We start from the raw sequence: 25,226 nt of genomic DNA, 5'->3' as shown, positions 1-25,226 counted from the left end.
GCAGTCACATTAAGGGCTCGGCTGCTAACCAAAAGATTAGCAGTTCAAATCTATGAGCCGCTCCTTGGAAACCCTATGAGGCAATTCTACTCTGTCCTATAGGGTTCCTATGAGTCAGAATCGACTCAACGGCAATGGGCTTGGTTTTGGTTTATGTAAATTTTGCTACTAGAAGAAAAATCTACTTTAAAAAATTTTATTTTTTTTATCCAGAGATTACCCATATATTTTATCTATATTATTTCATCTGGGAGAAAATGTTTAATCAAGCAAAGTTATTGTAATAAATGATAATGTTTGGTTTAAACCAAAACCACACCCACCACTCTGACTGACACTTTTTAGCTCCAGGTCCTTAGACTTGTGAGAAAATTTCCATGATGTTCATGCTTCCCTAGGGACTTTTAACTGTCATTCAGAGAAATGAAGCTATAAAGAAATCATAAACGATTTTGATGAGTGTGATTAGTTGAATTCTCTGGCACTTTTTCAGGGATATTCCATTTGCAACAAAAATATATGGTTATTCCCAGAAATTCCATTCCTAGGTATATATTCAAGAGAACTGAAAATATACGTCCACAAAAAAATTATACACAAATTTCATAGCTGCATTATTCATAATAGCCAAAAAGTAGAAACAACCCAATACTCATTAACTAATGAATGGATAAACAAAATGTGGTATATCCATACAATGGAAAATTATTTGGTCATAAAAAGAAATGAAGCACTGATACATGCCACATCATGGATGAACCTTAAAAACATCATGCTAAGTGAAAGAAGCCAGACACAAAAGTCACATATTGTTTGAGTCCTTCTATATGAAATGTCTAGAATAGGGAAATCCATAGAGACAAAAGTAGATTAGTCGTTGTCAAGGGATGGAGGAAGCAGGGAATACAGAGTGACTGTTAATGAGTATGGAGTTTCTTTGTGAGGGGATGAAAATGTCATGGAATTAAAAAGTGGTGAAAGTTACACAACTTTGTGAACATACTAAAACCACTGAATCATAAACTTTAGAAGGGTGAACTCTGTGGTATGTAAATTATATCTTAATAAAGCTGTTTTTTAAAAAGTATATGGTTATTGTAACCTATTTATATTAAATTTCTAAAAGAAGATTTCATGTTCTGCTAAAAGGTGATAGGATCCAGTATACCTAGTATATACATGACTCAACCTCCAAAATTACTGTTCAATGAAAAACTTTGTTTCAAAACATCATTCAAACTAGTTATAAAACAGAAAACAAAAACAAAATAAATTTTGAACGTAAATATATTTAAAAAATTAAAACACCTAAGAAATGCAATCTATACATGTGAAAAAGTAAAATACTTATATGCATAACAAGTAGTAGCAACATTATCCATAAGCAGCAGTTAGAGTGTTTATTTTTCCCATATTTTTGTTTAAGACCATACTGGTAGTTTATTACTTTTAGGGAAATTGCATAAGGTACATACAGCATATTATGAGTAAGTTACAGAAGACTGTATAATTGGAAAATTAATTCCAAATAAGAGCATTTCCCCTGAAAACACATTCATTGTTAAACAAATTATTTTAAACTAGAGGACAATAAAATGAACCTATAATTTATTAAGTCCAAGATATATAGTCAACTTGCTTAAAATTACATATGGCATTTTAAAAACAGCCTATTTCTAAAATATCAGTAATTCAGGCAACTGGGATTTCCATAGGAGATAAATTTCCATTAATTTCCTTTTTATGAAGAAAAGGTCTATATTATGAATATTGCGACTATGTTATTAAGAAATGCTACAGCATACTTTAAAAATCAAAATGGTGAAACATATGCATCAGGATATTCTTTTACCAGGTACCAGCCCTATACCAGCACTTTAAAAGGTGATTTAAGTCTAGTTAACCACATTTCCAAATTACTTAGGTTATTAATCTTCTCTTAAAATACATACCATACGCATAGTTTAGTTAAGAATTATAATTTCCATTATAAATGGGAACCTATCATACTGATAATCTAAAGATGTAAGAAATAAAGTACTTAGATAGTCTAGTACTTTATTGAAAATATATATGGAAATATATATACTGACTCCACAAAAACAACTTGTACACCTAAGCAAAATACTAAACATTTCTGATTTGGGAAAAATGAAATAAAATACAGTGAGTGGTTTTCTCTGAATTTCTAACTGTAAAAATCCCTTTTGCCTATTTATATGACCCATCTCTATTCATGCAATTTAATGAGCCCTCAGAAGAATTTACATGTCTTTATACAGAATTCACATCTACTTCGGTAAACTGCCAGTCCTTTTATATTTTCAGTGCCTTGTCAAAATATGGGTAACAAAGTTCTTCATTCTATGAGGCAGGAAGATGTTTCCTAAGTATTTCTTTGGATGATGAGGATATAGTATCCGGGAAGGACACCTCAAATTCTATTAGAAGGTCACCACGTTGGTCAGGATTTTTTGGAAATGGCAGCCCATATCCAATAATTCTTCTCCTCATTCCAGGTTTCACAATATCATTTAATGACATAGGTATGGTTCTTCCATCCATTGTTGGTACATTAATTGAGCAGCCACACAATGCCTAAAATGGATCAAATGAGATAAAATTAACAAACTTCAAAACTTAGAAATCTAAACAAAAAAATTACCAGGTGGTAAAGGATGTTACCACTAAATTTTTAAGCTCTAAAAGAATCAGTGGTTATAAAATGTTCTCCCCAGTCGAAAATCTCTTCAAGATATGCATTATCAGATATGTTATTGAAAAATACACAGGACAGGAAAGGAAAGGATGTCCTTCATATAGCCATGGAATAAAGTTGATAGGTTTGAGACTACTATTACAACATTCAAGATGCAGGAATGGAATGGAAGAGAAGAGGGAGAAATTCAGAGCTGGGAAGAACAGGATAGAGGCAGCTATCTACTTCTCTGGAGGGAAAACTTTGGGACAGGGAGGTATTGTTTTATTCAACAAATCTTTACTGAGTGCCTACTCTATGCCATGCATTCCTGTTAAATGCTTAGTATATAGGCACCATTGACATAGACTCCACCTTAAGAAGAGCACAACCTACTGGAAGAGACATATAAGCAAACTAGCAAATGTAATACAGTACAATGCTGGCATGGAGGTATGTGCAGAGGTCTTTTGTGAGAGGATGGGCACCTGACTTACCCCTAGCTTTTGGGAGTACAGGATGCTTAAGCTAAACAATGGACCAGTAGCAGGTATTGGGGCAGAATGAGGAACAATACTGTTCCACAGGGTAGAACTCAAACAATGACACAGATATGTAATAAAAGAATGATAGAGCAAGCCTAGGGAAATGCATTTCGGGGTAGAAAGCAGGTTAAAGCAGCCTTCTATTTTAAGCTAGAGTTTAGACTTTATGGTAGATGCTATGCGGAGCCATTTAAAAAATTTAAGCAGGGAACTGACACGACCAGATTTGCAGGATTACAATCCAATATGAACTATCCCAGACGAACCCAGTGCCCTCGAGTATAGTGTCTAAAATACAGTAATAACTCATATATTAAGACAGTACCTTTATTAATTATCTTGTCTTTTAATATGTTTAATATTTTTGCTTGTTATACAATTATAACTCCAAATTAACTATTTTGGAAAAATCTAACAGATGCACTAAAATGATGAGATTACCAATGTAGATTTCATAAACCACACTTGTAAAAACAGAGTAGAATTAACACAACATTAGGCACCATAGTACATAATCCAGTTGGCACTTAAACTTGACACTTAAATTGTTAACATAGGTAATTAAACTTAGAAAATAAAACCTCATCCATAAAAGAGGTATAATAGTAGTACAACCTCAGAGAGTTGTTAGGAAGATTAAAAAATTAATATGTAGTAAACACTGAATAAATGTTAACTATTATTTAGATAAATTCCCTAAGACCAGCTGCATGATTATGTTTGGGCTCAGAATTCCCAGGTTCTACAAACTTACCTCTCGTAAACTAATTTTAGCATTATAAATTATATTTGATCCATCCCTTTTAAATTTTGGGTGATCTTTATCTTTAATGATAAAAACGATGTCTGCTGGAATACTATTTGGTGTTTCATCTCCTTCTCTTGGAAAAGTAATTTTGGTGCCTTCTTTCCATCCTTTTTTAATCTCAATGGTGAGAATTTTGTCCTCAGATCTATAACTCCTTCCATCAGGATTTAACCTTTTTCGAGAAATCTTCATTCGTTTGGTACAGCCACTATATATTTCTTCAAGTGATACTCTAAGTTCATGAATAACTGGAGGATCTTGCTTGAGGCGGGATGGTCCCACAGAATTCCTGTCTCTTGGATATCCATTCATGCTGAATCCAAAGGCACTAAAAGGGTCCCCATCTACTTCCATATCTTCAGAATCTCTACCACCAGCCATTCGCCTTCCAAAGAAAATTTCAAAGGGGTTGGAACCTCCAAAAAATGCTGCAAATGTGGCATGAGGGTCTCCATGAAAGGTGTACCGGAAGGTACCACCTTGTCCATCAGTACCTCCTGCTCCTCCTTTCAACCCTAAATAAAAGAGATAAGTGTGATTAGAAAAGAGTTCACAACCCTTGAAAGTTAAACTTTTAAAAATGTTATTGCAAATAATGTTGGCCAACTTAGGTTACAATTTATTAATATTGGCCAGAAAGGACATTATAATTAATAAAAACAGCTATATAACTTCTGATGATTCCATCCTAAGTTAAATTTTTAGCTTTCAAATCCTTCCTCCAAATCCTTAGATTTAGTCATTATTCATTCCTGGTAACCGTCACAACAGTAAAAAAGAAAAACAAAATAAAATCAGGAACCTATCTTATAAACTACTGGTTTGGCATACTGAGATGTCAGTTAAAAAGTCTTCAGTTACCAATGCAAGATGCAGAAACTAAATATATACGTGCCATTATAATCAATAAGTACAATCAATAATATAGAATACCAAATTCATACTAAACAGCTTTGGTAATTAACCCAGATAACTTTTACTCTGTACTGTTTAAGAATTAAAATAGCGTTCTTTCTGTGGCAGAAAGAGAAAAATATTCTAATAATGATGACACCTCATGAGACTATTTTTTTAAGCAGTAAAATGGTTAGCCCTATTCTAGATTCCATTAATTTCAGCAGTAGGTAAAAAGAAGACTGAAATCAAGAGCTGTAAACCCTCAAGACATATAAGGCCTTTGGACTGGTTATTTCTGTCTGGATAACCCACTTCAGATAGCTATATACTAACCCTCTGACACTACCACATTGTCAAATATACTTATTTGCTTTAATGCTCTACTAAACGATACGTAGCTCACAGAAATCGCATATTTGAAACTGCATTTTCTACTACATGCCAAGGAAATATTTCTACTAAAACCCACAAAACTGTAGTGATCTTTTAAGTGGGCAATAATGGCAAGGATTTATATCATTACAGTATCAGCAAGGTTCCTGAGTGAGCCTTACAGGCATTCCTGACCAAGGAAACAAACAAAAATTATACAACCATGAAAAATTTAAGAGATTAAAGTAGGGGATTCCATTATCTTCCAGTATGTCCAAAAAGTGAGTAATTTGAGGGAAGGAAATATATTTTATTCGTTTTTGCATTGCTCATGCATACAGGGCAGAAACATGATAGGCACTCATGTTTATTGAATGAAGGAAATGAACCAATTCTTAATATCCTCCTAAACCAAACCAAAAAAGCTGTCTTGATTGTCAGAATAGAGAAGGCAGAAGCAAAAGCATTGTGTGTGTGTATGTATATGTGTGTATGTGTGTGTATATTTTTTTCACACATACACATGTGAGAGATTTAATAATTAAAAGTTTCACTGAAAGCACTCAATATGCTTTCAAATAGACTGAGTTTTGCATGTCCTGCTTTATATTTGGCTCCTTCCATTAAAAGGCATACCTTCTCTCTCTCTCTTTGATCTAAGAAAGGCTCAGCTGATGTCTAAAATTCACCTCCATCATGAATAGAAATCTAAAGGCATCGAAAGAGACCTAATAATCTGATAATAATCAAAATATGTACTGAACGATATAGTCAAACAGCACTTAAGGAAAAATCCATGTAGAAACAGAATGACAAGTATAAGGTAGAGAAGAAATACTAGCATGTAACTCATACAAAACTTCCTTTTATAAATTTCAGAGGTATAATTATGATAACAACTCCCAATGTTAAAAAGTCAGTGATTTTTTTTAATGGTAGGATATGTATATAACTCAAGGTCATGATGATATGGCTAAACCAATTCTTAAGTTATTTCAATTGTTTTATCTTTTATCCTATATTAACAGAGTATAATAATTTAACACCGTTAATAAAGTAATTTGCCCACTCTAACATTCTATCATACAAAATCTAAACGCTTTTGAACCCATAATGGAATCATGAAAAGAAAATAATATTGTAAGCTATTATATCATGGGTTTAGGTTTTTCCTAAAACCCCTTTCCTACTCTCTAAAAATGATAACTCAGTCAGGATTACAGAATCCCTGAGAAGATTCACAGTCTATCTTAAGTGACTTATTTATCAAAGTTGACAAAATGCCTCCCATGCAACTTTGAGGTTTTCCTAGACACTAAACACTCAACTGCGTAGCAAAAGACAAGGCTATTATAATAGGGCAGAGAAATCCTACCAAAATTCATGTCATTATAATAAGACATGAATGATTACGTGTCACTTGCATTGCTTAAAACTTGAATAATGATAGGTGTGTCATTAACTGTATAAAAAACTGTATAGTCAACTCTTAATTACCTATATTTCGATTGCTTATAGAAAACTGTAATATTCAACTGGATTTCCTCAAATAATATTCCCAAAATGTTTTCTAGACACCACTACCACTTTGTATGATTGAGGAATGCACTCTGGAATCAACGTTAACCTATGCTTTAGCAGGACTGCTATTATTTAAAAAACAACCAACCAACCAATCTGCAATCCAAACAAACATGTGTTTGGGATACTATGTATAACAATGAATTCCCCTAGTTAGTTTAGTTAACTATAAGTTTATTAAAAAGCAAAACACTGGGAAAAAATAATAACATTTTAATAACTTACTTTAAGGAAATCTAGTATATAAAAAACCCAAATTGATAGCAAGGCTTATAGAGTTACTAAAATGAAACTCTTTAAACAGGTTTTGATTAAAAAATATCAAGTTTACTTACATATTTTAGAAATGCATAATAAATAATGGGAGTCGGTTGATTAAAAAGTGAAAGAACAGAAGCAAGCTAGTATAAAGATTAATATACTAAATAAACGTTTGATCATATAAACACTACCTTTCAGTATTTAAAATAAGTCAGTGAGTGAACAACAAAAAAAGAAAGGCATAAAGAAAGAGAAATGTTACAGAACTAGAATAAATACCCAACTATAAGGGAATGTTATTGAAAATCTTTTAACGCAAACTTCAATTAACATCCACGGAACCATTCAGAATTAAATCTAAGACTTTTGGGGAGGTACTGATTCAAAGTTTGATTTTAAATTTCTGTAGTTCTATGTTTTCAATGACTCAATCGTGGATAAAATGCCTCCGCAGTTTTTAAATAGCTATTTTTAAAATAGTTTTGTTTATTACAGATCATAAACAAAATCACCCATTGTAAACATGCAAGTCAATGATTTTAGTAAACCTAGAGTTGTGCAACTATCACCACAATCTAGTTTTAGAACATTTCCATTAATGCAAATTGTTCCCTGGTGGCTATTTGTAGTTAATCTCCCCTCCCACCACCAACTCTAGGCAATCACTAACCTTCTTTCTGTCTCTATAAATTTGTGTTTTCTAAACATTTCATATAAATGGAGTCATACAATACATAGTCTTTTACATCTAGCTTCTGTCACTTAGCATAATTTTTTAGTTCCATCCATGTTGTATCAAGTCTTATTAAATCAGCCTGTTTAATTGCTGAATAGTCTTCCAATGTATAGATACACCACATTTTATTTATCTATTCACCCATTGACAGGACTTTTGGGTTGTTTCCAGTTTGGGGCCATAATAAATAACGCTGCTATGAACATTCACATACATGTCTTTGTGTGGACATATGTTTTCATTTCTCTTGTGCAGATTCCTAGGATTGGAATTTCTGGGCCATATGGTAAGCTTAAAACATCTCTATATTTATTCAACTTATTAACCCAAAACTTTAAATTGTGGATATGAGAGATGTTCAGAACATAAATAAACTAGACTACTGGTTCTCTATGAATTGGAATCGACTCGACGGCACTGGGTTTTTTTTTTTTTTTTGGTTTACTGGTTCTCTTAGTTCCTAAATATCTAAATTTAGCATGTCTGATTTATACTCTTCTAAATTCCTGATTCCCTATTCTCACTGCCCACTGTCCCAGGCTTCAAGTCTTAAAATAGAGTATAATAATTGAAAAAAAGAAAAAAAGTATATCAGGTAAATTAGTAGTGGCTTCACAGTCCTAAAATCCAGTGTTTTATTACTATTAGGGAAGCACATAGAACAGTGGCTACAGAACAAGGCCTGCAGGTACAGCAGATCAAGGAAAGGCAAAGAGAAAAAATGTCTTCCCATGCTTTCACAATGTCCTCAAAGAGGAATTTTTTAAAGAATTAATGAGATGTTCCGAGTAAAGAGCAAATAAATATAACACTTTTCTCTGGAGAAAAATAACTTTCATTCAACCATATTTTCAAGTGGCCTATCACTAGAGAATGACATTTCTGAATATACTTCTATGCTTTAAAAAGCCTATTCTCTCACTCTTTCCTCTTATTGCTTATAGCAGTTCCTGAGTCAAAAAAGGAAAAAGATTGATCCCAGTTTAGTTTTTAAAAAATTTGCTCACTAATGATGATCAGTAAACATTATACTGGAGAAATAGCACTCAAGAAAAGCATTATTTGAGATAATCTTTAAACCTTAAACCAAAAATATCCCCTGAAGTCTCCTTAAAACCAAACAAGAATTCAGCTTAACTAGTAAATTGAACATTGTGCTCTTTTAAGATCTATGTGGGATCAAATTGACAATAGCAACTCAAAAGATTAGACAGGAAACTTAGGGGGCAGTGAGTTTACATTAATGGGGGTAAGGAACACCTCAGAAAAAGAAGGTGAGAATGGTTGCACAACTCGAATGTAATCAATGTCACTGAATTATACATGTAGAAATTGCTGAATTGGTGTATGTTCTGCTGTGTATATATATTATTAACAACAAGAAAAATAAGACAAATTACATATAAAAAAAAGAAAAGCACTATTAGGAGGTAATGTTAAACCAAGAAAAATGTACTATCTGGTGACTTGAAAATTATGAAGATAAATATACTAAATAAACACTGAATACTATGGCTGAGTCATAGTCAAACTTGAGCTAGCAATGCAATGTGGCCAAATACCTTAGATTCAAAGCAGTGGCTGGCTATCTGCTATTCTATGGAAAGTTATAGTGTTACTCTATGTGGATTTCTCTATAAAAGGCAAAATATTATTTTCAGAAAGAGTAGTATATTGTTGGTAGTATCTAGAAGTCTGCTTAGCACTTCAGGTGAACCAAATAATGGTATTTTCCATGGTTTGGCCATGGGGAACATGGTATATACAAGCAGAGTTGAACTGCCCACTATTTGCTTTTTTCAATATTTACTTTGTAAGAACCTGACACTGAAGGGCCTTAACACGCCAAAATCAGCAGCATAAATATCAGCAAGGCCAAGTTTTGAAAATTACAGCTAACTACAACAAAATCCTCTGTACACAATCACGCTGCTTGTTTAAATTTAATATTTTTAATTCAAATGAGCATAGTCACTGCTTGACTGCATTTTTAAGGATATATTTCTAATTAAGAAAATGTAACATTAAATGCAATAAAAGAAGCAAAGGGATATAAAAAATTTTTATAGTCGTAACGATTTAAAAGAAAACATTTTAGGGGAACAGTTAATAATGAAATAACATTCTTCATTCAAACAGTTGATAATCCTAGAATAGAAATTAAATTTTTTAATTAGCAATTTTAAAATATTTACTTTAGCAAAGAAATATCCTTATATATTCTAAGAATATAAATATTCTTATATAGTCTTACAGCTACATTAACCAGAGTGCTTTCTGAATTTATATGGAGATGGACAAATTTGATTAAAAATCCGGAATGATAAAAGGATAAATTTTAAATTACCCTCATTTGCAGTGTTCAACTAGTTTCTGATCTCACAATGCAAGAAATAAAAGTACAGCAGGGAGAGGAAAGGGAAGATGTCACGCTTTACTCTCTACCTAGATGGTAAAATCTCAAAAGAAATGTTACCTAAAAGTAAATTAAAAATTGTTCTAACTCTAGGTGGCCATTTTAGGTTAAAAATTGTATTTTTGAAAACATTTTCTTGGCACACAATTACTGTTTACAATTAAGCTAAAAACTTGTTCTGGTATTTTATGACATCAGGAAAATTCTTTCCTCTCTAGGCAAAATGCCAAAAACAACTAGAGGCTAAATGCCTGGGCCTTCTGCTTCTAAGGGAAATGGTTCTATCTTGTTCAGTCTGAACTAGCTTTGATAAGAAAGGCAAAAAAACTTTTTTTTGTTTTTGTGAATAAAATATAAACTGCCCAGGATTTAAACTGCCAATCTTAAGGTTTTAAATGATTAAAGGCTCTTTATTGGTTCTGGGAGGAAATCCATTAGAAAACAAAACAGGTTGCATAAGACTTCTGACATAATTCTTAATGGGTATGGGAATTTAAGGTCTCTTTAAAATATACAATGTTAACATCATAACTCTAAGGGTAGAATATGTATAATACAAAATGCTAAAATAAAAAAAGGCAGACAAGTACATTTCATTCATACCTATGCAATACCCATTCATATGATCTAGAATGAAATCTTGTTTTTATCCATTATTTGTCTTTCTAATTTTGATATGTCCAAGAATCCAATTTAATGATAACTAGAAAGGCTGAGAGAGGGAATAAAAAAGACGGAAAGATACAGAGGCGAAGAGACAGAATAAACAGAATACTTACCTTCTTCCCCAAACTGATCATATATTTCTCTCTTTTTAGGATCACTCAATACTTCATAAGCTTCTGCGACCTCTTTAAATTTTTCCTCTGCCTGAGGAGATTTGTTCTTGTCTGGATGAAATCTGAGGGCTTGTTTTCGGTAAGCCTTCTTAATATCTTCATCTGAAGCTCCTTTTTCAATTCCCAAAATGGAATAATAGTCTTTCCCCATTTCGAATGCCTTGAAATGAACTTAGATTTCCCTTTGTAAAAGAAAACAGCGTCCCCAGTCTTAGCAATATAATGATTCTAAGAAAAATAAACCAAGCTGGGTATTTTAAAAGTTAAAGCAAATCGGCAATTCTGCCAGCTATCTTAAGGAAGCAAGCAGACAGCGTTTCTGTATTTAATTCCTTCCCCAACAGCTCACTTACAGATAAATATACACTACACAGGAGACAGCCTCCTTCTAGATCCTCCCATTTTCACTACGTGTCTCTGTACTTTCTAGAACAGCAAATGCTACAGGACGTCACTTCCCCAGCTGCCTCTAGTCAAAGTACTGAGCTACGTTTTCTCCTCCTTCACAATTAACTATTCATTTTCCTTCTGGCTGTATCATTTTTATTTCCTTTCTAAGAGGTCAAGTGGATAAAGGAACCACTGTGTCAGCATACAATGCCTAAATTACATATTTATTTACTCCATTGTAGGTGAAAAAGCAACAAAAATGTATAGCTATTAAGCATCTTATGTTAAAATAAATTATTATGAAAAAAGGCATCTTTGAAATTATTTTATGAATTTCAAGTTTTTCAACACTAAAATTTGGTTTGTTTACATTAACATTTTTAAATAATTTGTGTCTTTTTCCAAATTCCTGGGGTCTATAAGTCAGAAATGCCAGAAGTCAATATAACAATTTTTTGTTGTAAAAAGGATATGTATCATAAAATTTAAAACCAATATTTTAAAACAAGTAAAGGACTTAAACAAGATTTTAGTTAGCTTTTTGTAGTACACAAAAGTTAATAGGTCTAACAAACCAATGTTTATTTGTGAAAACTTAATATGCAAATTTAGTTACTTCAACTAAAACAGAGTGAGATGTCCCACCCCTACATCACTGTTTAAGGAAATTTTGAGCAGCAGGAATGCTAGGAGAACAGTATCAGGTTACAGACAGTACCCATTTGTGTTTCTTTTAAGACCTTAACTGGATTAACTTAAAATCTAAATATACTATTTAAACCCAAACCCATTGCTGTCAAGTTGATCCTGGCTCATAGTGACCTACAGCACAGAGAACTGCCTCACAGGGTTTTCAAGGCTGTAAATCTTTAATGGAAGCAGACTGCTACATCTTTCTCCCATGGAGCAGCTGGTGGGTTTGAATGGCCAACCTTTTGGATATCAGCTGAGTGCTTAACCATTGCGCCACCAGGGTTCCTCTAAGGGGGAGTATTATGAGAAATATTTTTTCTTTTAAAACACAGTTTTCCTAATTATAAATATAAATATATACTCATTGCAGAAGATTTTGGAAAACACAGAAGGTAAAAGAAAAATCTATCATACCATTTTAGGTAATCTTTCCTAAATGTTAGTATATTTCTTTTATGAATTTATTTTCTTTTACAAATTTCAAGTTTTTCAATACTAAAATTTGGTTTGTTTATATTAACATTTTTAAATAACTTGTGTCATTTCAAAATTCCTGGGGTCTATAACATTTTTTTTTTTTATAACATGTTTTCTTTTATAACATGCCAGAAGTCAATATAACAATTTTATGTCGTAAAAAGGATAGGTATCATAAAACTTAAAAGCAATTCCAGTGCAAGGATCATCATACAGAGTAAAAGTGTAATAGAAATCACCTACTCTACAATGGATTTCCTTTAGATATTCATTACGAAACAGCTTTACATTAAAAATCCAGCAGTTCTTTCTGAATGTTTATCCTTGTGCATTTTGATATCTATGATTTTTTATTGTACTTTAGATGAAGGTTTACAGAGCAAATTAGTTTCTCATTAAACAATTAATATACATATTGTTTTGTGACATTGTTCCCCAGCCCTACCACATGTCAACACTTTCCCCCTCTCGACCTTGGGTTCTCTGTTACCAACTTTCCTGTCCCCTCCTGCCTTCTAGTCCTTTCCCCTGGCTTTGTGTGCCCCTTTAGACTTGTTTTGTTTTATGGGCCTGTCTCAGGAGTGACTTCAATACTGAGTCAAAAGGGTCTCCAGGGGCCATACTTTTGGGGTTTCTCCAGTCTCTGTCAGATCAGTAAGTCTGGTCTTTTTTTGTGAGTTAGAATTTTTGTTTTACATTTTTCTCCAGCTCCGTCTGGGGCTCTCTATTGTAATCCCCGTCAGAGCAGTCACTGGTGGGCGCCAGGCACCATCTAGTTGTGCTGGACTCAGTCTGACATCTAAGATTTCTTATTTCTAAAAACTCCATACTTTAAAAACATCTTGGTATTAAAAATTCATAAAATCTATCTAGCCTACTTACAGGTTACAGAAATTGGTCATCTATTCAGCAATTTTTTTAGTCCTACCAAGGAACATTCAATGTCAAAAAAAACAACAAAAACTTTCAAATCCAAAAAAACTTTAGACAAAAACACTAACATCCAATGTCATGTGAAGAGTCCTATTTTCAAAAAAGCATATTGCCAGGTTGGGGTCCACTGCAAGGATCATCATCTATAGTAGAGTAAAAGTATAATAAAATCACGTAGTCTACAATGAATTTCCAAGGGAATTCCTTTAAATAGTCATTATCAAAGGAACTCTGATATTACTATGAAAAACCTCAAATTGTTCTGGTGGGTAAAGAATCTTATTTGATTCAGCAATATATTTTCAGAGAGTTAGAAGTACTGTCAGGACTTGAGATATTAAATTGTTAAAACACACACACACACACGCACAAATAAAAATCAATAAAAGGTAGAACCCAAAGACTTAGCCTTTCACATTTGTGAGAAATGTATCATGTATTAACTGATGGAAAGAAATATGGCTCTCCGAACATAAAGAAGGGTGATAGGGATTTTCATATTTCTCCAAATATCACAGACAAAACAGAATTACAGTGGTAAAGTTGAAATGCAAGAATTCATCTCAACTTGGAAATTTTAAGTTAATAAGGAAAAATATAATTTTGATTCAAGGCTATTAAATAATAAAATTACAGATTATCAAATTCTTATGGAATCCAGATTCTCTGGTACCATGAAGGATAGATGAACCCTCCAAACTATTGCCCTGAGATAATCTTTAAACCTTAAACCAAAAATATCCCCCGAAGTCTTCGTAAAACCAAACAATACCGTATTTTACACAAGTAACATGCACCTCCTACGTTTGTTTGCCCACTGTACCCTCCCCTCAAGAGTTATTTTTGTAAGCACCACTATGCCAATATTTTTTACATGTTGCTGTAAAAAAAAATTAGCACAGCTCACTTATGAAATACCTCACAGAGGAGGGCACAGTGGGCAAACAAATGTAGACGGTGTGTGTTATTTTTTTAAAACTGTACTAGTTTTAGCTTAACTAGTAAAGAGTGCCTGCCTTGACAATTATGCTCTTTTAAGACCTATCTATATGGGATCAAATTGGCAACAGCAATTAAAAAGACTAGATAGGAACCTTAGGGGGCAGTGAGTTTATGTTCATGCGGGAGAAGCAACTCAGAAGAAGAGGGTAAGAATGGTTGTACAACTCAAAGAATGTAATCAGTGTCACTGAACTGTACATGCAGAAAATGTTGAATTGGTGCATATTTTGTTGTATATATTCCAAACAACAAAAACATAATTAAAAAATCATTTAAAAAATTTCATCTGGCTAGGTTTTGGTAAAAAGAGCAGCTACTTGCACATTTGTAGTTTTGTAAGGCTTTGTAAATAATTCTTTAAAACATTTGGCAATAGTTATTAAGACACTAAAAATAATTTTAAAAGTCCTGAAAATACCCCTCTGAAAATTTATCCTTAGAAAATAATTTAAAGAAAAAATTATTATACAGGTAGTCCCTAACCCAAGACAGGGTTCTATTCGGACAACTTCATTATAAGTTAGTTCTGACATAAGTAAAATACTTCTTCTATTGTATTTTATTTTTTGGTTTTCATTATTTTTGCTTTTTGTTATCAGTGTTTTTATAAATCTGATCTTTATCTTTGGGGTTGGAAACATTATATATAAACTAACAGATATGTTTTAACATTGTATTTACTACATACTACTGATGATAAACCCAAAAAACCTCAAGCCAAACCTGTTACCGTAGAGTCAATTCCTACTCGTAGGAACCCGATAGGACAGAGAACTGCCCCAGAGGGTTTCCAAGGAGCAGCTGGTGGATTCAAACTGCTGACCTTTTGGTTAGCAGCCGAGCTCTTAACCATTGTGCCATCAGGACTCCATTGCTAATGATAAGATGTACAAAAAAACAGATGGTTTTAAGCGCAGTTTATAGTAACTCAAATACGTCTTAAGTTGGGGTATATACAAATATACTCATGCAATTAGAAGCAACAGGGTAATGGATCAACTATGATAATTACTAAAATTACATAGTACTTCAGAGACATTTTACTATTACATCTCCTTTTTCAGACTGAGTTGTCTTACTTCTTATTGGTTAAAAATCTATTAGGTATCGCTTTAAATTAGAATTTGCTCATCCAAGTTGTATGAGATGAATGTAGGGTTTTTGTTTTTTTGAGGAGGGTGGTGCAGAGGAGAAAAATAGTCATCCCTCTAAAATAACTACCATGAAAAAAATGGAAAAGTATGTAAAGGATACGACAGTGGCAGCCTCCAGGGAAAATGGAGCAGAGAAGAGCAGTAAACAAAGCTCATGTATTACAAGTGTTTTTTTAAAAGTAAAAACAAACAAAAAAACTACATGATAGTCTATTCGAAACACTATTTAGAAATCTCATAAATACCTGCTTATTTGATGTTACAGGTATATGTATGTGTGAAAGAACATCAGATGAGAACAAAAATCAGCTTGGGTTAGTAATGATTTTTTTCCCTTAAATTTCTTTAAGGCTGCTATAGTATTTTTAACAAAAATATGAAATTACTGTTTGCATTTTTAAATTTTCACTTTACTACTCAAATACTGATCAGATTATTCCATGAAAACACAATTTTATTTCCTTTATTAAAAAGTAACTTTTAAATATTTACAATTCACACCATCATGTTCTCATTTTGGGGCAGGTGTGTTCATCTCTAAAAGAAGGCAAGTTACAATGTATTTTAAAGACATGATTTTAATTTTTTCAACCACATTAACAAACTTAAATGTATTTATTATTTTGTTTATCAAAGTTAATAGCAATAAAGCTTTTGTGGTTCATAATTATTTTGGGGAAATGTGCCACTGTATTTTAGGGAGACATAGGCCAGAATTAAGTAAAAATCCTAATATTTACGTTTGATTTCAACAACTTTAATCAAGTTTCTTTACTTGGGATATCATACTTTAATAATAAATAGAGAAATTATTTCCATGGAAGCATGAGTCCTTTTTGTTTTTACTATCATAGTTATAAGTATGAAAATACATTTAGATAACAAGATGGCAAACACAAAAATCTAAAAATATATCTAGTCAGGCAACTGACGCCATTTTTATCTTCTGCTTTATTCATAGACAGTAAAATAAAATGTTTTATCCAATTTACAGATCATTTCTCAGTTTATAATAATTTAGTACAGAGGAAAATAGCATTCCTTCTAGAGCCTTAGAAGAAATTACTATTAAATTTTTCAATAATTGAGGACATTTGTCTGTTCTTGCCTTTTTATATAAGCGAGATTATACAATATTTGTTCTTTCATGATTGACTTATTTCACTCAGTATAGTGTCTTCAAGCTCCATCTATGATGTAGCATGAGAGCAGAAGAATTGGATGGTGTCCAGTTGCCATTACTGAAAGTTTTGATCAAAGATTCTATGAAAGAATTCTGATCAATAGGTTAAAATGCAGAACAGAATTTCAAATTCTCTTGGAATCCAAACTCCTGAATCCATTGAGGCTGGATGAACCCTTTAAACCTTAAACCCTGAGAAATTATTACCCTGAGATAATCTTTAAACCTTAAACCAAAAATATTCCCTGAAGTCTTCTTTAAACCAAATAATAGTTTAGCTTAATTAGTAAAGAGTTCTGCCTTGGGCATCAGGCTCTTTTAAGGACTATCTATATAGAATCAAATTAACAATGGCAACTCAAAAGATTAGCTATGAAACTTATGGGGTAGTGAGTTTATGCTAATGGGGGAGGCACAGTTTAGAAAAGGAGGGTGAAAATGGTTGTACAACTTGAAAAATGTAATCAATGTCACTGAATTGTACATGGAGAAATTGTTGAATTGGTGCATATTCTGCTGTGTATATTCTCAACAACAGCAACAGAGGTAAAATAAAATGATTTTTTTTTTAATTGAGGACAAATGATTTCTAACATTTTACCCATGCACCTGTTGAAAATGTTTTCTGCCAATATTTAACTCTTAAATAGGTCACGCTTAGTCCTGAAATTTCTCATGTAGTGGTTGATATTAGAAAACTATGAGTTCCATTCCCCTATACTTCTTTTTTTTTCTTTAATCAATTTTTTAATTGTGGTGAGTATATATATAGCAAAAATTCGCCATTTCAGCACTTTGCATGTACAATTCAGTGACATTAATTACTTTCACCATGTTGCTCCATACTTCTTATTGAAGAATTAATAAGCAAATAAACTGAAGCTCTTTTATACTTTGTTTATAGTATTTTAGTTAAATATGAAATCTCAAACATAAGTATTGTCGTGGATTGAATTGTGTCCCCCCCAAAAAATGTGCATCAACTTGGCTAGGCCATGATTCCCAGTATTGCGTGGTTGCCCTCCATTTCGTGATCTGGTGTAATTTCCCTGTGTGTTGTAAATTCTAACCTCTAGGATGCTAATGAGGCAGTATTAGAGGTAGTTATATTAATGAGGCAGGACTCAATCTATTGGATTAGGTTTTATCTTGAGTCAATCTCTTTTAAGATATAAAAGAAAGAAACAGCAGAGAGGAGAAAGACCTCCTACCACCAAGAAAGAGCTGGGTGCAGAGCACGTCCCAGGATCCCTGTGCCGAGAAACTGCTAGACCAGAGGAAGGTTGATGACAAGGACCTTCCCACAGAGTTAGCAGAGAGAGAAAGCCTTTCCCTAGAGCTGGTGCCCTGAATTTGAATTTCTAGCCTCCTAAACCGTGAGAGAGTAAATTTCTCTTTGTTAAAACCGCCCACCTGTGGTATCTCTATTATAGCAGCACCAGATAATTAAGACAAGTATGTAATGTGGCTATGAAATTTTCTCAGGTGGCATCAGGGAATATTGATAGTGTAGTTGTTAAAAGCAAGATTTTGAAACCGGACTGTCTGGGTTAGAATTCTGGTGCTACCACTTATTCGCTGCATGGCCTTAGACTTAACCACTCTGTGCTTCAGTTTAATCTGTTAAATGTGATTAATATTGATACCTACTTCATAGGATTGTTGTAAGAATTAAATAAGTATGTTATGCATTAAAAGGGATTGGCACAAGTAAGGGCTTTATAAGTGTCAGATATGATTATGATGATCTCATAAACTATACTCTGAAAAGAAAACTTTGCAAGGGACATGATCTTAGAGTATACCGGAAATCTTTGGGGTGAATCTGGTAGTTTCTTTAATGCTTCATGCAAAGTAAAACTTCCTGAGTAAAGGGAGACTCTTTGTCAAGCTCCAAGTAGCAGTAAAATAGTTTGTGTAGCTTAAAATAATAAAATTGTATGTATATGTCATTCTATAAATTTTAGTTTTTTTATGTGTATTATCTTTGACATTAACCTTCATGAGTTAGCATCTGTGAACTATGCCATGAACAATTTTTTTCTAGAAACAATTACTATACTGTCATGGGTTGAATTGTGACCCCCCAAAATTCGTGTCAACATGGGTAGGCCACAGTTCCCAGCATTGTATGGTTGACCTCCATGTTGTGATCTGATGTTAATTATGTGTTATAAATCCTAGCCTCTATGCCTGTGGTTATGGTCCCATTGGAGAGTGAGTTCTCTGTTATGTTAATCAGGCATTATTAGGTTATGCTAATGAGGAGTAGAGTGGGATGCACCACCCTTCCTTGAGTCATACCTTTTATCTTACAAGAGATAAAAGGAGAGAGAAGCAAGCAGAGACACCTGACTACCACCTTTGCACCTGGGGTTCCTGTGCTAAGAACCTCCTAGACCAAGGGGAAGATTAATGCCAAGGTGCACATAGATCTCCAAGGAACGCCAGGCCCGCAGATGTTGAAAGGAGGCAAGAACCTTCCCCCAAAGCAAACAGAAAGAGGAAGTCTTCCCCTACAGCTGGCACCCTGTATTTGGACTTCTAGCCTCCTAAACTGTGAGACAATAAATTTCTATGTGTTAAAGCCATCTACTTGTTGTATTTTTGTTATAGCAGCACTAGGTAACTAAGACATGTACCAGATTATAATAATTCATATTTACAAGCATAAACACGCAAAAGCTGTCCAACTAAGAAAAAATCACTCTTTCCAAATAATTAAGCAGGTTAATATTTGCTACTTTTTCATCCTGATTCTCTGTAAAAACTTAATATCATTAAAACTTCACATAGGCAGCATTCATTATATTTCAAATCCAGTGTTTATATTGTTAAAATGTATATCTTTGTCTCTGCCTCATATACCTCAGTCGTATTGAATTATTTGAAATTTGCCTAGGGAAAACGATTATTTATCACTGAATTTTCAATTCCTGTTATAGGTCTAGCATACAAAGGCTATAAAAGTCTAAAGGCTAAATTAAAGATTAAGTAAAGACTGACTTAAGAATTTGAATATGTACTTGGTTTCTAATCTTAGCTCTACCACTTAATAGGTAAATAACTTAGGCAAATAATTTAATTTCTCTGAATTCCTAACTCACAAAGTTTAATGTGGGAGTCACAAGATAATACACATGAAAGAACTAAGATTTATATAATGACATATACATATAACTTATTTTCCTTATTCTAAGCTATACAAATTATTTTGCTACCACTTGGAAGTTGACAAAGAGTCTCCCTTTGCTTAAGAAGTCTTACTTCACATGAAGCATTAAAGTAACTATTAGATTCACCCCCAACGAATTCAGACATACTACAAGATCACGCCCCTTGCCAACTTCCCTTTTCAGACATTCAATTCTTAATTTTAGTATTTTCTTAGACTAGTCTTAGGAAACCCTGATGGCATAGTGGTTAAGTGCTATGGCTGCTAACCAAAGGGTCGGCAATTCGAATCCACCAGGCGCTCCTTGGAAACTCTACGGGGCAGTTCTACTCTGTCCTAAACGGTCGCTATGAGTTGGAATCGACTCGATGGCACTGGATTACTGGGTAGTCTTTTCTTAGACAGTGTTAAAAAAATAACTGTTCTGTGTCTTGCCTATAATATTTATATAGTACTTTACAGTTTATAAAACATTTCCATATGTTTTCTCATGTGATTTATATATGTACATACATATCTGATATTTGAACTAGTGATAAGATTTCAAAGAGCTTTTCTATAGCTTGCAATTTAATAATTAGCTTCAATATTCTTAACAATACTTAAATAGACATTGTTTCAATACTAATATAAAATTAACGAGCCTATGCTGTTTCTATTCTAATATTTGGCCTGCTTTTTATATAATATGTCAATAATTACACATAATAAAACTATTGGTCATCTAATAATGGAATATATCTTATCCTCTACATCTTATTCAAGATCAAGTTGAAGCTGAAGGATATGAAAACAATCCACAGACCCAAAGTACAACCTTAAGTTTAACTCACCTGAATTTAGAGACCATATCAAGAATAGATTTGATGCATTGAACACTAATGATGGAAGAAAGACCAGTTGTGGGATGACATCAAGGACATCATACATGATAAAAGCAAAAGGTCATTAAAAAGACAGAAAAGAAAAAAAAGACCAAAATGATGTCAGAACAGACTGAAACTTGCTCTTAACACAGAGTAGGTAAAGTGAAAGGAAGAAATGATGAAGTAAAAGAGAGGAACACAAGATTTCAAAGGCTGACTGGAGAAGACAGGGTGAAGCATAACAATGAAATATGCAAAAACCTGGAGTTAAAAAATCAAAAGGGAAGAATATGTTCAGTGTTTCTCAAGCTGAAAGAACTGAAAAAAAAATTCAAGTCTCAAGTTACAGTATTAAAGGATTCTATGGACAAAAAATTGAATGACCCAAACAAAAAAAAAAAAAACAAAACACTGCTGTCAAGTCAATTCCAACTCATAGGACAGAATAGAACTGCCCCATAGAGTTCCAAAGCTATAAATACTCACAGAAGCAGATTGCCACATCATTCTCTGTCAGAGTGCCTGGTAGGTTCAAATCAATGACCTTTCCATTACCAGCTGAGCACTTTAGCCACTGTGCCACTAGGGCTCCAAAAAGCATCAAAAGAAGATGGAAGGAATACACAGAGTCACTGTAACAAAAAGAATTGGTTGACATTCAACCATTTCAGGAGGTAGCATATAATCAAGAACTGATGACACTGAAGGAAGAAGTCCCAAGCTGCACTGAAGGCATGGCAAAAAACAAAAGTCCAAGAATTGACGGAATACTAACTGAAATATTTCAACAAACAGATGCAGCGCTGGAGGCACTCACTCATCTTATGCCAAGAAATTTGGAAGACAGCTACCTGGCCCACCAACTGGAAGAGATCCATATTCATGCCCATTCCAAAGAAAGGTAATCCAACAGAACACAGAAATTATTGGACACTATTCTTTTTTATTTACTCATTAATATCACACGCAAGTAAAATTAGCTGAAGATAATCCAAAAACAGTTGCAGGGGACAGCCGACAGGGAACTGTTGGAAATTCAAGCCAGATTCAGAAGAGGGTATGGAATGAGGTGTATCATTGCTGATGTCAGACGGATCTTGGCTGTAAGAAGAGAATACCAGCAAGATGTTTACTTGTGTTTTATTGACTATGCAAAGTCATTCAACATTATGGATCATACCAAATTATGGATAACATTGTGAAGAATAAGAATTCCAGAGCACTTAATTGTGCTCCTGTGGAACCTGTATATAGACCAAGAGGCAGTCATTGGAACAAAACAAGAGCATACTACATGGTTTAAAATCAGGAAAGTGTGCATCAGGGTTGTATCATTTCACCAAGTTTATTCAATCAGTATGCTGAACAAATGAGAAGCTGGACTATATGAAGAAGAACGAGGCATTAGAATTGGAGAAAGACTCATTCACAAACTGTGATATGCAGATGACACAACTTTGCTTGCTGAAAGTGAAGAGAACTTGAAGCACTTACTGATAAAGATCAAAGACTGCAGCCTTCGGAGTGGATTACACCTTAACATAAAGGAAACAAAAATCCTCACAACCAGACAAATAACCAACATCATGATAAGTTGTCAAGGATTTCATGTTATTTGGATCCACAATCAACACGCATTGAAGAAGAAGTCAAGAAATCAAAGGACAGATTGCATTGAGAAAATCTGCTGCAAAAAGTCTCTTTATAAAGTGTTAGAAAGCAAAGATGTCGCCTTGAGGACTAAGATGCACCTGACTCAAGCCATGGTATTTTCAATCGCCTCACATGGATGTGAAAGCTGGACAGTGAATAAGGAAGACCAAAGAAGAATTTATGCTTTTGAATTATGATGTCGGCAAAGAATATTGAATATGCCACGGACTGCAAGAAGAATGAACAAATCCATCCTCAAGGAAGTACTGCCAGAAAGCTCCTTAGAAGCAAGGATGGCGAGACTTTGTGTCACATACTTTGGGCATGCTGTCAGGAGTTACCAGTCCCTGGAGAAGGACATCATGCTTGGTAGTAGTCAAAGAAAAGAAGAAGACCCTCAAAAAGATGGATTGACACAGTGGCTACAACAATGGATTCAAACATAGCAACAATTGTGAGGATGGCACAGGACCAGGCAAAGTTTTGTTCCGTTGTGCATGGGATCACTATGAGTAGGAACTGACTTGATGGCACCTACCAACAACAATATCTTATACTTTCCTAAAACACCTTCAAGCACTGATACTTCATTATTATAGATCTCAGTAGAGCAAATTGCTTGGTGTAAATCTGAAACTCAGACTAAATTCTCATTCCTGTGGAAAGGCTTCAGATTTCAAGCATAATTGTTAAAATATCTGTCTTAGTAATCTAGTGCTGCTATAACAGAAATACCACAAGTAGATGGCTTTAACAAAGAGAAACTTATTCTCTCAGTCTAGCAGGTTACAAGTTCAAATTCAGAGCATCAGCTTCAGGGGAAGCCTTTCTCTCTCTGTCAGCTCTAAAGGAAGGGCCTTGTCATCAATCTTCCCTTGGTCTGGAAGCATCTCAGCACAGGAACCTACCTCAGGTCCAAAAGACTCACTCTGCTTCTGGTGCTACTTTCTTGCTGGTATGAAGTCCCCAAGTCTCTCTGCTGGCTTCTCTCTTTTATATCTCAAAAGAGATTAGCTTAAGACGCTATCTAATCTTAAAGATCTCATCAATATAACTGCCACAAATCCATCTCATTACATCATAGTGATAGGATTTGCAACACATGGGGAAATCACATCAAATGACAAAATGGTGGACAATCACACAATACTGGGAATCATGGCCTAACCAAGTTGACACATATTTTGGGGCGACCCAATTCAATCCATGACAGTCCACCCCTTGGTCCCCCAAAATTCATCTCCTTACCACATGTAAAACATATTCACCCCATCATATCATAGCAAAAGTCTTAAATCAACTCCAAGTCCAAAATCTAAAAATTCCTCTTCATCTGTGAAATCTAGAATACAAGTTATCTGCTTCCAAAGTATAAAGGTGCAACAGCCACAAGGTAGGTATTTCTATTACAAAAAGGAGAAATTGGAGGGAAAGAAGGCATAACAGGCACCAAGCAAGTCAGCAGAACATATAAGCCCTCAAGGCTTGAAAATAATCCTGTTTTCTGAGGCCATTCATACAATAGCCCTGCCCTCCAGACTCGGTATTGGCCACACTCTTCAGATTTAGAGTGGAGGCTCCTTGGCTCCAGGGTTAAGCTCCGCCTTCCAGGCCTGCTGGGATGGCAACTCTGCTCCCTTGGCTTTAGGCACACCATTCTCCTAGACCATCTGAGTGGCGACTTAACCCTTAGAAACATCAGAGGCCATGGCTCTACCCTTTGAAACCCCAGAGGTCCTGGCCATACCTTTTGAGACTGACGCAGCTCAGCTTCCTGTGTTCCTTGTCTCTTTAGCTTCTGCTTCCTGGTTTCTTGGCCTCTTGGCTCCTCACGCCTCATGCCCACATCTGCCCTGCTGGGACAAGTGTTCCAACACTCCATAGCTCCACCGATAAGTGCCTGGAGGCACTCCATTCTACCAGTAAACTTCGGCCAGAAGGCACTCAGCTCTATTGTTCTGTGGGTCAGCAAGCCTAGCTCCACTGGTAAGCACCCAGAGGCACCACACTCCACCAGGAAGCCTCCAGAGCACAGGCACTCAGCTCTCTTGCTCTGTGGGTGGGCTCCAGAGCTGTCTGGCATTGGTCTCCTGGTTTTACTGCTGCCGGTTCTCTGCTGCTGCCGGTTCTTTGCTGCTGCTGGTTTTCTATCCGTTCACAGTTTCAAAACCGCTTCCACATTTTAGGTATCTGTTAAAGCAGCACCTCACTCTTGGTACCAAATTCTGTCTTAGTCATCTAGTACTGCTATAACAGAAATACCACAGGGGATGGATTTAACAAACAAATTTATTCTCGCACAGTCTAGTAGACTACAAGACCAAATTCAGAGTATCGGCTTCAGGGGAAGCCTTTCTGTCTCTGTCGGCTCTAGAGGAAGGCCCTTGCCATCAATTTTCCCTTGGTCTGGGAGCATCTCGGCACAGGAACCTCAGGTCCAGAGGACGCACTCTGCTTTCAGTGCTGCTTTCTTGCTGGTATGAAGTCCCCATGTCTCTTTGCTTGCTTCTCTCTTTTATATCTCAAAAATTTTGGCTTAAGACACTA

General features: G+C 34.5%; 1 protein-coding gene across 2 annotated transcripts in view; it reads right to left on the bottom strand.

Annotated features, from left to right (window-relative positions):
• Window positions 1-1,269: 1,269 nt before the first annotated feature.
• The window catches only part of DNAJB4 (DnaJ heat shock protein family (Hsp40) member B4), a 65,885-nt gene continuing 41,928 nt past the window's right edge, over window positions 1,270-25,226 (bottom strand). Inside the window, exons 1-3 of one of the 2 annotated variants that reach the window (XM_049879587.1) lie at window positions 11,094-11,612; window positions 3,998-4,566; window positions 1,276-2,598 (exon numbers count right to left, since the gene is read on the bottom strand). In XM_049879587.1, coding sequence (XP_049735544.1) covers window positions 2,365-2,598; window positions 3,998-4,566; window positions 11,094-11,304 — 1,014 coding nt within the window. In that variant the 5' untranslated portion in view covers window positions 11,305-11,612 and the 3' untranslated portion in view covers window positions 1,276-2,364. Of the gene's footprint in view, window positions 2,599-3,997; window positions 4,567-11,093; window positions 11,613-25,226 lie in introns of those variants that run through there. The other variant, XM_049879588.1, reaches the window with a different exon arrangement.

Source organism: Elephas maximus, chromosome 3 (genome assembly GCF_024166365.1).
Source record: "Elephas maximus indicus isolate mEleMax1 chromosome 3, mEleMax1 primary haplotype, whole genome shotgun sequence".
NCBI lineage: Eukaryota > Metazoa > Chordata > Mammalia > Proboscidea > Elephantidae > Elephas > Elephas maximus.
The sequence above is the reverse complement of the archived record's forward strand: the minus strand, read 5'-3'. Positions and strand labels throughout refer to the sequence as shown.